Below are 14242 nucleotides of genomic sequence, written 5' to 3'. Positions count from 1 at the left end.
ATTCCATAGGTCTTCAAGCGTACACCAGCATCTAGTGTCAATAAACACTTACGGTCAACAACAAGGCTTACATAAAATAATGTTAAGTTTATTGGCAATTGTTTTCATTCCAAATTCTGGCATTGGAGTTCACCTCTAAACCAGCTGCTCTGACAGAGAAATGGTGACTGAAAACAAAGCAGAGGTTTGACACAGATTCAGCACAGTGTTTTCCACCTCAACACATACTTGCTACAACCTGGATCTGCCCACCCATAGTTGTGCAGGGTGGGAGAGATGCTTTTTTTGTTTTCTGATGGGTCACTTTCACCATGTCTTGCCCCATCAAAGTTCCACAGACTGTATTTATTTTTTTTCTATTTAGTTTTTTTCAAAACCCTGAATGTTTTATTGAAAATATGCATACATAACACTTTTTCCTACACAACAATACAAAACAGTACAATCACTTTTGTAAATAACACACTGAACGCAAACCCACACATCACCCCTTCCCACCCGAGAATAAGGAACTTAAAGATGCTACAAGCAGCCCTTAGCATTCCCCACCAAGCCCAACCCACAACCACCACCTTTACCTCAGAGAGAGAAATAGGACATTTAAATCAGACAATCCCTTGGTAAACTCAAAAAAACAGAGAAGACACCCACCAGTTTGCATACAGACATATTATTTGCCATCAGCAGGTGATCGATGGGCTTTAAAGAAACTCTTGTTTGGGTTCATTGAGAGAATGTCACGCCTCAAGTCGTGAAATGATGTGGGGGGAGTGGAAGAGGAGTCAATTCTGCAGTCCAGGAGTTGAGGTTTCCACAGAGTGAATATGTGACCATGACACGAGCTGTGCCGCAACTGATTTGGCTTTGACATGGGTAGCAACTTTCATTCAACATTGGCACACCATTTCAGTCAATTACACAGACATGCGATAAAGGAGATTTTCACATGAAGGAAACTCTTTAAAGGCGAGGGGTGGATAGTTCAAACCTGATTTGATTATAGGTAACACGCTTCCTAAAAGAATCTTCCCGCTCCTATTGGCATGGGTGTTACTGTGCATATTCGTTTGTAAAAGTAATAGGAGATAAAAGTCAACTGAACACAAAGAAGAAAAAAAAAGAAGGTATAAAATTAGATAGGGATTGTAAAGATTACAAAAAAAGTGAGGACTCAAAGTGTCTGGTTATATTTTAATATGATCATACAGGGATAGAGGTCAACCAAAAATGATATATAATGTGAACAAAAAAAAAATTAAGTAACAAAAAGTTCAATAAAAACAGACAGAAAAGCACTGTTTCCTCAAACATTTTCACTGTATATCAGTCTGTAGCAAATAGTCATTACATACCCTGAAAAAGGGAGGAAGAAAGCTTTGAATGGTGCACTGACCACTGAAGAACTTGGCTGGAGAGCAAATGGGGGGGGGGGGGTAATGCTGAATTCTCTCTAAGCTCCAAGAGCAATACCCTCAAGTCAATGCTTCTATTAATGCTTTATTTGCAAGAGGTCGAGTATTATGACATCTACAAGATAATCAGTCACTGCTATTGGGATGCATAGAGAGGGCTCCGTTCCTTTAGCAATCTCCCGTTCAGTTTTAAATCTTACCCAACGCAACCTTTTTCTGCCAAATGAACGGCAAGTGTGGTAGGACATAAGAAGGCTAAAGAAAACCTCCTGGATTTATGCCACTGCAGTAGGTGCAAGAGAGCAAATAAAGACCACTCAAAAGTGCAGTTGGGTGGAGGAAGGGGTGTCATACATACTGAAGGTTTTGTGTGCAACTGTATGAAGAGAAAGGCAGTTTGTGTGTGTGTTTTAGGATTGTAATAACATTCCCCAACACTGGGCTCAGAGAATGGTTCTGATTATTGGTGCCTCTTCCCTCTAGGGCCGTGCTAATCTACTCATCCAGTTATAACAATCGTTTACTTCTCGTATGAAATGACCCTTTGCTAATAACACAACACTTATATTTTTTTTAAACACGCTTTGACCAAATTGCTCTTTCTTAAATTTCCTTTTTCTCTTTCCCCCCAAAAAGATACCAATAACACAGTGCCATTTGAATGCCATGTAGTAAGGAGAAAAAAAAAGTTAAATGTAAAAATCAAAGCCCCAGATTAAAAAAAGTCTTCCTTATACAAAATGGCTCTCAAGTAATTTTTTGTTCCACAGATAGAGGTCCTTATGGGGCTTTGGATAACTTAGAACTGATTTAAAATCCTCTATACACTTTTATTGTGGGTTTTGGAGCATCGGGGAGAGGGAATTATTTTCTGCTGGTGTGAATTTAAGACATACAAAAACACGCACCCACAAATGTCAACTCTCACATTAATGTGTGTATGCATAATTGCTCTCAGCCACTCACACACACATACATACGCACACACACGCACGTGCAGAGGAGGGACAGCAGTCACCGGCCTGCAAACTCAATCACACCAGAACCCTCTCACATTAAAAGCTTGTCTTTAGAGAAGGGTCATCTCCTTTCCATCTCCTCTTAGGCAGATGTAATGGAGTTGTGCCGTAGCTAGCTCGACAGAGGGCGTTCAGGGAAGAGGGGGCTGTCAGTTGGAAAACAATACAGTGACTGTCCTTGTTAGAAGTTAAATTAAGGAATAAAAAATTTGTTTTCCTAATGTCGAGAAACAGAAAGTGGAAGCTTCACACTAAAGCTTTCCACGGGCACTACTCAAGCTAAGATTCACCTCTTAAATGAGAATAAATGCTATGACTATCATAAAAAATTCCAACATTTAGCATAGCCTTGTTTTTGTGTTCTCTTCCAACTGATTGGTCAGGGTTTCTACGGTGGATTTGCAGCCTTTGTCCAACATATCCAATGCAAAGTTTATAGCAAGAAATAGGGGAAGGGAAAAAAAATACATACAGAAGTGTTGCTATATCCCCATACGTATTATCCTCCCCCCAACAACAGCCCACCCATGTCCATGGAGACATATACAGGTAACGTGAAAGACAGAACAGGCAGACAGATGTAGTCCAATAAGTAGACGGCTCGTCTGCCATGTCAGTCTGGTGGCATCACAGGGACTTGATGTGCTCCAAGCTCAAGGTAGAGGTGGGTCTTCCTGGGAAACTCTGCGAGGAACTGGCACGGCTTGCGACCATGCAGCAAGATGGATGGGGAGAAAGGTCAGTTGAAGGAGGAGAACAGCCTGTTACAGCTCACCAGAGGATGGCGGCCACATCCCACTGGCACTGACTGGGTTTCCAGGCCCCTGGGTCAAGATCAGGTTTTGGATGAGGACTTGAATTTTCAGAGTGTCCATCATCACCTCCACCATTTAGTCTAGGCCAGTCTGGAGACAAGTTTTTTTTTCTCACTTTTTGTTTTTCTCTTTTGTCTTGGTGGCTTTTGTTTGTTATTCTTGACTTTGTTTGGATTTTACTTGCCAGCTTAGATTTCATTTTATTGTGGGATTTCTTGGATTGTTGTCAAAGAGAGATGTCATTTGCTCCATTAGTGACCATCAACTGTCCATGTTACTGCAGTTCTCTGAGGACAAAAAGAATACGTCAGGTAAATTAAGCTGTCATAATAATTTTGGTGGTTTAAAACTGAGGAGTAAAAGTACTAATTTTATCTCAGTTTGACAGCTTAACTCAATGCTATCCATGATCATCTCTGAGCCAAACACTATGGTTAAAAGGGACTAGGCAATTACCGTTGAGTCCATCCACCTCTTGCGACTCGAGAAAGGGCGCAGGACCCCAGACGCGTACTGTGCCATCATCTGATGCAGAAGCCATGAGTCCCGGGATGGCTGGGTTCCAGCTCACACAGTTAACTGTGCGCGTGTGGCCTGTTAGCTCAGCAATGGGAAGCTCACCACGCCGGTGCCAGATATACACTTTGTGGTCTGTGGAGAAGAGTATGAAAGGAAAGATGTGTGGGATTTAATTTGAGAGAAGAGGAAAAATGCAACAGATTAAAAGCAAACAAGTGCGTAACAGGGAAACACTTTCTATTTTAACCACAATTTGGACAATGAACAATTCAAGAATGAAAAAAAAACTGTTAAGAATGCAGCGTATTAGCATTATGGTATTAGAACTTCTGAGAGTGTGACTGTACCTTCACTGCCACTTGCAATGAAGTCTTCGTTGTGTCCTCCAAAGCAGGAGTGAATAGTGTAGAAGCCCTGGGTTACACCTTGGTATTTCCTCACCAGCACCCGGTCCTGAAGGTCCCACAGGTGTACTCCCTACAAAAAGGTTAGAGAAGATAAGATTGAAGCTGATAAAATGTCCTGCCACCAAGATTTAGGAACAGGTGAACCTATCATTACTAGGCGGTAAATGGTTAAAGGGCTTACCTGAGTTGCTACATTTAACAAAGCTAATCTTCCATTCTTTGAAACAGTAAAAGACATGACAGGGTGGTCCTCCTGAACTCTGTGAAGCAAATGTAAATCAAACAGTCAGCTAGACCCAGTATAATGTAGCAGAAATGGAAATCCTTGAATCTTGAAGACACACGACTGATAAAATATACAGCATGTTAACATTATAGACTCACTACAGTTCATTTGAATTTACCCCACATCCCTTTTCAATTATAAATACACATTTTAAAAACACATCTCCCATCTATTATATTAAACATTAAATGTCTATCTACATATTGAATCAACAAAGGCGGTAGGGAAGATCGACACGTACATGTTTCTGTCGGTAAGGTCCTCGAAGTTGTAACCCCTGATACGTTGGTGTGTGTCAGAGGCCAGCACTGTTCTACCATCATTCAGGCACCACAGGCACTGCACTCTGACGCCCTCCCAGGAGTCCAACAAGTTACCGTCAAGGTCCTGACAACACAGACAGCAGACTGCTCTCATCTCTTATTTTTGACAGGGGAATTTCATCAACATTTTAAGGATTGCTTGAATTCCATAAATTATACATTACCTTGAGATAGAAACACATACTCAATAATAATAGCATAACATTAAAAGCAACAATCAAGTAAAATTTAGGGGTAGAGGCTTTTTTACAACTTACACACTGATAAAACTGCCCCCTCTGCCCTCCTGTGACAAAGCGTTTGCCGTCTGGGTTCCACGCCACAGTGGTCAGACTGTCTTCATGGGACTGGGACATTTTGGTCCGCAGCTCCCCCGTCTGGTCAACAAGGAGTTTGTCGGAGAGAAAAAAAGTAGGGGGGAAGGGAGACAACAAGAAGAAACATTAGGTAAGTGTGGGGGAGGGTTGTGTTGTAGGAAAAAGAAAGGGGGAGGGGAAGGGGTGTGATGGGATGAAGAGGAGAGGTCATCAAGTTCACACAGTCGATCTATTGAAGACTTGCAGTTTGTTTTTCCTCTTCCACTTGTTTACTGAATTGTGATTACAGAGCTCAAGTTTTTGATATGGTGGGTATGTTCTACTTCTGTATCAAGTAAACAAGAAAAAGGGACTGCCATATCAAAACACGAAGAGGTATCACAAGCGGAAGCTTATACACTTTTAAGCTCAGATCATAACAGTGTTACCTGAACATTCCAGAGCCAGAGCTCAGAGCAGTCGTCAGGTCCACAGGCGATCAAGTAAGTGTCATCTGGACTCCAGGCTAAGTAAGCAACACCGTATGCATGACCCTCGAGGGTTCGCAGCAGCTTTAACTGATGGCTCTCCTGCACAAAGACAGAGGATTAAGGTGATTATGATAAAATGTATCTCGACCAACAGAGAGCTATGCTCTCATGTGCAGCGGTAAGATTACAAGTGTTCAACCGAAAATGAAGCTGCACATTAGTGAAATGTCAAACAGACAAACCGCTACCAGTGTTCATTACCCTTGACAGAACATATGTAATGTTCATACCTTAATTAATGATGCATCTGAAACAATGAAGAGAACATTAGTATATATGGACAATTTTACACTCACCGGGTCCACTTGCCAAATTATGACAGTAGTGTCTTTAGAGCCTGTCGCTAGTTTAGTGCCATCGTTTGAGAATTTGCAGAACCACACCTCATTACAGTGCTCGGTCAGAATCTGCTGTGTGTAACAGGGGAATTGCTTCCTGTGACAAGGAAGGAATAAAAACCAGCACATTAGTTTGGTAACAACATAATAAAACTAAGATGCCGCAGTCTGAGTCCACAGGGACTTGAGGGGCCAGAGCAGCATGCAATACAATACCAACCTGCTGCAGACGTGATCAACCAGGAGAGAGACTGAGTCTAGGCTACTGTCCAGCTTGGTGTTATGATACAGACAGCGGTCTCTCTGCAGCTCCACCGCTTGCCGCAGCAGGGTCTGCAGCCGTCGCGGGGGCAACATCACAGATGGTGGCAGGTATGCTAGAAAAAAAAAAAGATATGAGACTCACTGACAACACGTATTAGTTGTGTGTGTGTGTGTAGCTGTACAAGTGTCAATGAAAACAAGGGCACAGCTTACTTTGTAATTTGTCTAGCAGTCTGCAGCGTGATGCGTTGCCCTTGCCCTCCCACTCTGCTTTGGCCCTTAGATCTTCAGCGTGGCTACACATTAGGTACCTGCACAAATACAACACATTTCAAGCGAAACCATATACACTTCACAGACGCAAAGTCCATTAACTTAGTGGATAAGCATTTATGTTTATATACATAGAATATATATAGAATGGTCCAGAACATTGTAAAATATGGAATCTCAGAACATTGAAGCAGGAATGGAATGACAAACAAGAAGCAGACTGTTAACACCAATAGGCATTTAGATGTTGTCAGTACTCAATTCTCACGAAATAGCTACTCAAGCTCTTGTATTCAGTGTTCAAAGACCATATTGCACAACCAAGTTCATAATAAGGAAAAACTATTGATTCAAACCATTGATTTAATGTCACCAAAGTCAGATTTAGATTAGTGCAGGTTTTGACGAAAAACAAAAGCAATAGGTTAGTGAATAGTAAAATAGTTTTTTTTTCTAAAGACTATTCACCCTTCCAAGGAGACTGGTGGCCCTTTCAAGGATAAAAAAAAAATATGCCTATGAACATTACAGTATTTTTGAGCAGATTTTGAATGTGTAAAAATCATTTCATGGAGGTATATTCCAGCATGCTTTACAGAATCTAGCTATAGAACAACCTAAAAATGCAAAATTTGGAAGAAACTATTCAACAAACAACTCATGTTCAGTAAAAATGTAACTACAGTAGGAGGCTCAACACCAGTGGACATATCATCAGTGATTACAAAGGTAAGGGTACATTGGTATATATAGTAACTGTGTGTAGGCAGGCTGCTTTGGTTGATGATTGAAATGAGATACTGAACTTCAAAAACGTACCCGCTGAGTACGTGGATGCGATCTGTGTTGTACTTGAGAGGCGTCAGCTCTCCCCGGAGCACCTGCAGAGCCTCCAGGACTTTGCCATCCTCCAGATACTCTAGGTACTTCTGCTGCAACAGCAGGAACTTCATACGCTGAGCAGAGGAAGAGAAAAATAAGAACAGATGTTATGTGCCAGTTTCTCTCTTGTCCTCCTCCTCGTCGTTTTCTTCTCCCTCTGAGCAGATACCTGGTGAGCCCTTTGAATATGTAATTGTTGACTGTGTCGGGCCCTTGCCCCGAACAAAGGCTGGTAGCCAATACTTGCTGTAATGTGTACAGCTACTGGGTTTCCTGAGGCAATTCCTTTATGGAAAATCGAGAGCACCCGCAGTCACAAGAGCCAAACGTGTGCAGACGACCAGGGAACCAATATTAAGTATAAAACCTTTAAGCGAACTTGGCAGTGACTGGGTGTGAACCGCTGTATTTCTAGTGCATACCACCCAGGGTCACAAGGTGCATTACAGCATTAGCATCAAACCTTAAATTCAATGTTGCACAAACATTGCTTTGACACAGGAAAATGATGGGATGAGGGGATAGCATTTGGACTTTTTATCATACGGGAGGCTAAGAAGAAGTCCCCTTGGGTTTAGTCCCACTGAACTCGTCTTTGGTCACGATGTGCGGGATCCTTTAAAAGTGTTAAAGGAGCAGTTCCTCTTGGGTTCCTGCGACAAAAAACAATGTGCTGGGTTTTGTCTCGCAGCTTAGAGAGCGGTTGCATCATGCTACCTCACTGGCTATGTCACAGAGTAGCATGAAGGGGGAAGCCATGAGCTTTGTCGTTTCCTAGGAATGGCTGGTTACTACAGATGTTTTTGGTTGCCCCACTAACTGGTAGGTGTAGTTCAAAAGTGACATTTATTCAGAGCGATGAGTCTCTCCCGTTCCAGCTCGATGTTGATGAGAACGTCTCTGGTGCCGATGCAGTGTTGCTGCAAGATGGCGAGGGAGGTGTGACCCATCTGGTGTGCTTCTTTTCTGTGAAGTTCAAGGCTCATCAACTGAACTACTCTGCCATCGAGAAGGAGACGCTTGGCCATGCTCCTCGCCCTCCCACACTTTGAGGTATGTGTTGGTTCAGGTTCACAACTGGTAGTCGTTTACACAGAGCATAATACTCTAGTATTTCTACACAATGTACAATCATTACCAGCGGCTAATGCTCTGGGCTTTGATGGCACAAAAATGAATGGTGGAAATTAGACACAAGGGTTCAGAAAATGTGGTGGCTGACGTTTTGTCTCGGATATAGTTATTTGATTAAGATAGCAACATTTATTTTCTTCAGTTTGTTTTTATGGGTGGGGGCGTTATGTGCCAGTTTCTCTTTTCCCTCTGGGTAGGTACCTGCCTACCTCACCTGTGCTCAGCCCTAATCACTTCTGTCCATTCAGCCGAGTATATAAAGGGTGAAGAAGAACTGCCTCCCCTGAAGCTTAGACTCAACCAGGTTGAAACAACAGAAAATACTTCAAATTATGATTGTAAAGAGAGAGAAGTACGAAAAGAAAAATCAATTTCTAGTGGTAAAGCTGTGCATTGACATCAAATAAAAAGAGAATTCATTTATATAAAATAATTGGTCAAGAAAACATGGTGGAAGTATTTTTGCAGAGGCTGCACCATCTCATTATTAGAGGATATTTATAGATGTGCCCTGGAGACATGGTATTGTCAGCATCACAGTCTTCCTTTACACTGAGAACCTCTGACAAAGTGCTGCTGCTCTTATCACTGGAAATACTGAAACAGCAAACATTTGTCTCTATATGTGTTGTTTTCAAACATATTCTTGCTATTTCAATTTTTCACTGTAGACACAGCACATACTCAAAACTAATGTAGAACTATGGCCTGTTATGACATATTGTTAATTTAGATGTTGATAAATATTTTAATTAAAAAGTTGCTGTAAGACATTACTCCTGCAGTAACATATGAATCATCAGTGTTTCAATTTTCTATTGCTGAGAAAATGTATCAACTGTTTTTCAACTATGTGTCAGCAGACTAACAATCATTCCCTGAATCTGATGTCACATCTATTCCTGTCACTATACTTTGCCAAGCATCATCCAGAACATTTTATTGTTCACTGTTTCATAACAAGAACCTGCAGCTCTGCACTGAAATGGCACATTTCTAGAACATCAAGCTGTGCCTGTTAAACGGACTGTCATATAGCCTGGTTCAGGTTTTTGGCAAAGGGAGCTTACCACAATAGCATTTGGAGAATGCATCAGCGCTCTCAGCTCATTGAGATCATTCTCAGCCTGGACCAAAACAAAGGGAGGTTGGTGGAGGGGAGAGACAGGGAGAGAAAAAGGTTAGTTCAGCGGGTTTCATACGTTCACTGGCAAAAAATATCATCAAGTGTATACAGGTGGTCACATTCATTTTCAATATGAACAAAATTAAGCTTGCTATGGTACACATTTTTTTGCGTTTCCAATAGGAGTAGTACCAAAATAACCGCCCCAATCGCTCTATTTTTCTGTACCCTTCCCTTGGGGACCAGAGTAATGGTATGGTACGGGTGGAGCTAGACACACGACAGTCAGCTGGATGGGCGACAGAAAAGCGTCACTCCTTTGTAACCAGTGTTTCCTCAACACCCGCAGTCTATTCTCATGCAAAGCTTGATGTCTTGTTGAGACAAACAGCCACAAACCAACAAGGACAAAAAACAAGCTGCTCTGTTATTGTCTGTTGTGTCACATTCAATGTTGTTGTCGCACTACGCATCTTGCTGACACGGACTTCTGGCAAAACACGGCTTATGATCTGCCATGTCTGGATGTTACAAACTGTGACCAGATTCCAACGTAATGTACCCTGATTATGCTTTGACAGGATGCTTTCAGTAATCACGATATATTGATAGCTTATATGGGTTGAGTTTGATAGACAAATGTTTTGGTTCCCATATTGCAGTACAATATGGGAGAAGGACTCCAACTATGAAACTATTATGTAACCATAGTAAACCAAGACCAACCTTATCCCATTCCCCCTCCATGACATGGTTGCGAAACTTGGTAGCTGATGGGTGTTCCAGTCTGCAGCCTGACTCCTGCATCAGCAGGTCCACTGTCTGACTGCACAGGCAGATAAAAGAAGGGCAGACAGTTAGGCAGCCATAACAACATAAGACAGGTGTGACAAAACAAAAGACAATCACAATACATCAAAAAACCAAGCCTGATAATTATATTTCAGCTATCAAAGGTCAATCCTTAATCCGAGAATGTGAGCTCAATCAACGTGATATTGAAAGTGTGTTCATATGAAGTGGCACGTCCAGACCAAACATGAATTATAATCATTTAATAATCTATGACGTTTCACCTTGTGGAATACGGTCATGTTTTTATGGATGACAAACTGGTGTCTGCAACAGCAGTTTTCAGGATGGGGACAATGAAAAGGTGCCACAACAGCATTATTTGTGGACAGTGGGAGGTCCACTTCCATGAAGCAGGTTTCCATTGCTGTTAACATTACCCTCTCAGATGTCCTATCAACCATGAACCACATCCATCTGTCCAAACAGCACCTCTTTGCTAGAAAACACACCACCACCACTATCACAAACAGGGCTGCTGAGGTGTGTGATAATGCAAGTGGAATGGGGGGGCTGACACCTTCAGCAGCATGATGACATCATACTCAGGTATCAATGGAGTGGCGCAGCAGCTTTGTATGCAGCCTCTCATCCAGCTGGCTGTTGCTATACTCATTTGATTGCATTTAACCAGCTGAAGTGCAGGGGCTCTGTTTCACAGAAGGCCTTTCACCCCCCCTCTCAACCCACCCTCCTTGTAAACACAGTAATGTTAGGCTGGCTTTTATAATGCCTTATTATGGAAGCTACACTTTCTCTGCTGGAAAGCAGACACCCACATAGGCCTAGACAACAGTGGCTAGTAACACAGACACTAGAGGGTTAGACATACTGTAATTTTTTTCAAAAATCACACTTGGCTGTATTTAAGATACAAACACTGCCTTTCCATCTTTAACAGCTGCTGTAAGGCGCATTCCTCAGTCGCCATGAAAGCAAATGATTCTGCCCAACTCGGGAGCAACTGTCGCCCACGGTATTGACTGCTGCTGTCTTAAAATAAATACATGGCCGTCACTGAAACTGACTGCTGTGACAGTGACACACTAAAGACGCTAATCTAAGAGGGGATCATGTTGGTCATGAAATGGTGCTTACTCTGGTGAATAAAAGAGTTGCTCGGAATGACAGCTCAAAAACGTGCAGAGAGACTGCACTCTGAATACTAAAATAGCCACGACCACTTCTCACAGCCATGCTCGATATTATTAACAGTGTGGCCGATCTATTCATGATCATCGCATGGATGCCAAAGCTGCAAAACTGAGAAAACCAGACGCAAAAACCGACGTTGACAAACCGCACATTATCACCTCCGCAATGGCCCATTAAACGCAAAAACAAAAACACTAATCCTGCTAGTGTACTCAAATGAACGTTAATAATAAAAAGATAAATCAAGTTTTCAATTCTCATTACATTGATGTTATGCTAAAGCCGTCTAGGGATCTCGATTTCCTACATTTACGTTATAAATACTAGATGATGTAATGCATTTGATTCTGTGCTAAATGTATAACGTTTATCAACGCAACATGGCGCTGCTCGCATTAAAGTCATCTTTTGACTCCTCGACGGACAGGCAGAAAATGGACTGTGTTACATGTTTGTGAGAGGGTTTAAATGTCGGGGCTGGACGTATCATCTCAGCGCAGGCTAATGCTGTTAGCAATCAAGCTAACTGCTTTATTGTGCAAGATGGACCCCTTCTTTCAACCAACTGCGGAGCTCACAGGCTAACTAACTGCCCCATCCCCCCATGTTTGTGTCTGTCAGGCACACACAGCGTCTTTACCAGCTGCATTTTCGCAGTCCCACACCAAACACCGTTGACATGGACTGTACCATATATGTTCAAAGCAAATGTTATATACTTTTGAGGCTTTTCTCTCGACTGACACACTGAATAAACTTACTTTAGCCCCAGTCCATGGAGATGTTGCCCTATTAATCGTATGACATCTTCCTCAGCCTGCGTTAGTCGTTTCTTCTTTTTCAGCGAACCGACCTCGGAGGCCGAAGTCGTAGAAGCAGTCGAAGTCCCCGAACCGGGCCCGGTTGAAGACCCGTTACTGGTACCGACAATGTTCCCGTTGTCTGTGCTGGAAAGAAGCCCATTGGAATGGGATCCGCCGGCCGAGGATGACTCCCCGTTCTGTGCGCTGTTCAGACAGGAAAGCTCCGAGGTTTCTTGTCCCTGTCCTGCCCCGTTTGCTTGCATGCTGCCGCTGAGGATATTGACAACACTTCGGTTAAACTGGATGGCAGAGGTGGCCTGAGAGTGTGGAGAGTGCGAAGCAAGTCCTAGAACAACTCCAGAGAGGCCTGTTACAACTGCTGAAGCCCCGGGCTCTCCTGCTCCCTCCGCCGCCGAGGCTCGGTGCTTCTTCCGCGGGGGCGGCGACGCTCCGCCGGTGTCCGAGTCGGAGGAGGAGGAAGCGGAGGCCAGAGTTTCCTCACCGAGAGCGGCCGTGGTTAGAAGCCGGCGGAGCTCTGGGTGGGAAATGAAGGTTACGCTTCCAGATTTGAGGCCTCGTTGTCGGGCTGTGAGCGGACTGTCACTACAGAAGCCCTGACAGTTAGCCCGTTTTTGTTGTTGTTTCTCTCAAAACAGCTGCAGCTCTAATGGAGTCCTCACGCCCTGACGTAACCGGAAATTCCTACACTACCAAGCTTCCGGGTAGAATATAATCCTTGGGTGGCGCATAAGTACTTTGTTAGCATAATAATTATCTGACAACAATAATACATCTCGTAAAAATAAATGTGTACGTCTCTAGAGATTAAACATTACATCCGGAGTTTAACATTAACCTAATGTTGGAATATCTGGGTTCTTCTTGCCATTCACAAATAAGCCCAAAATAATTGTCTGCAAGAATTCTAGTAAGTAAGTTATTTAAAAGTTAGAATTGACCAGCAAATATTTTAATATTAATTGTTCCTGTGTCGATTCAAATGGGGTTCGGGCGAACTAACTGAGGACAGACCCTATGTGCAAATTAATGAATTAATGAATTAATAAATAAGCAGCAACTGAATATAAAATCATCAACAATGTTCATCATCAGATAGTTTTGCACACTATTCTAAATATCTATCTAAATACACTTCATGAATGAAGTAGAGAAAGTACACAAACCTCTGCCAAGGCTCACTTAGCCATCGCGTCATTTGTTTTTAAAAATGAAACAAATGTTGAATCCATAACGCACATCGAATTATTTCCTCTTGGATCATAACCTACATTCCAAGGACCCTGCTTTAACCTATTCCATTTCAATTAATCCTTTGATCTTTGAGTGATGCTTTATGATGCTAATAAATACTGAATACAATTAACATTTAATATTTCCCACCAAAATAAAACTAATTTTACATTTGAGGCTGCTGCCACGGTTTAAAACACAACTTTTTTTTATCGAGACTATCTTATTATTATTATTATTTCTAATGTATATTATAGTATAGTTTATACTTTCCAACCAGACCCCCTTGCAAAACAAACATAGTGCAATTATTTTTTAATACAGAGTGATCAATCTACATTACTTTATAAAAACTGGGCTTCTTGTAAAACAACAAAGGAAAGACACGTTTTGTCCATTCCAAGTTTGCAATTCACATAACACTCTATGAATTAAGTGCAAGTGATAAAATCCTGGATGCAGAAGCTATGTGAAACATTAGCATGTGTTTCTGAATTATAATAAACTACTAAATCAGTTTCTGTGCTTATGCCATA

General features: G+C 42.1%; 1 protein-coding gene across 1 annotated transcript; it reads right to left on the bottom strand.

The window, feature by feature from the left end:
- Window positions 1-595: 595 nt before the first annotated feature.
- Window positions 596-13102, bottom strand: LOC310935160 (WD repeat-containing protein 26). Its single transcript, XM_083899003.1, has 14 exons — window positions 12414-13102; window positions 10372-10471; window positions 9590-9646; window positions 7323-7459; window positions 6444-6541; window positions 6187-6343; window positions 5925-6063; window positions 5527-5667; window positions 5039-5158; window positions 4700-4845; window positions 4354-4432; window positions 4113-4242; window positions 3703-3897; window positions 596-3533 (listed from the first exon to the last, which is right to left on the bottom strand). The coding sequence occupies exons 1-14, from the start codon at window positions 12716-12718 to the stop codon at window positions 3508-3510; spliced, it is 1830 nt and encodes a 609-aa protein (XP_083755129.1). The 5' UTR covers window positions 12719-13102; the 3' UTR covers window positions 596-3507.
- Window positions 13103-14242: the final 1140 nt, after the last annotated feature.

The sequence above is a fragment of the Microchirus variegatus genome (assembly GCF_963457635.1).
Source record: "Microchirus variegatus genome assembly, chromosome: 12".
Classification (NCBI taxonomy): Eukaryota; Metazoa; Chordata; class Actinopteri; order Pleuronectiformes; family Soleidae; genus Microchirus; species Microchirus variegatus.
Note: the sequence above shows the minus strand (reverse complement) of the source record. Positions and strands in the feature narration are given on the sequence as shown.

What these genes read in the sequence shown, in the direction of transcription:
- LOC310935160 (XM_083899003.1), bottom strand. Translation starts at nt 12,718, where the DNA reads ATGCAAGCAAACGGGGCAGGACAGGGACAAGAAACCTCGGAGCTTTCC. An exon ending in TAATTTGGCAAGTGGACCCG is followed by an intron (nt 5,668 to 5,924) that starts GTGAGTGTAAAA and finishes GTCTTTGTGCAG; the next exon opens with GAGAGCCATCAGTTAAAGCT. An exon ending in GGGGGCAGTTTTATCAGTGT is followed by an intron (nt 4,846 to 5,038) that starts GTAAGTTGTAAA and finishes CTGTGTTGTCAG; the next exon opens with GACCTTGACGGTAACTTGTT.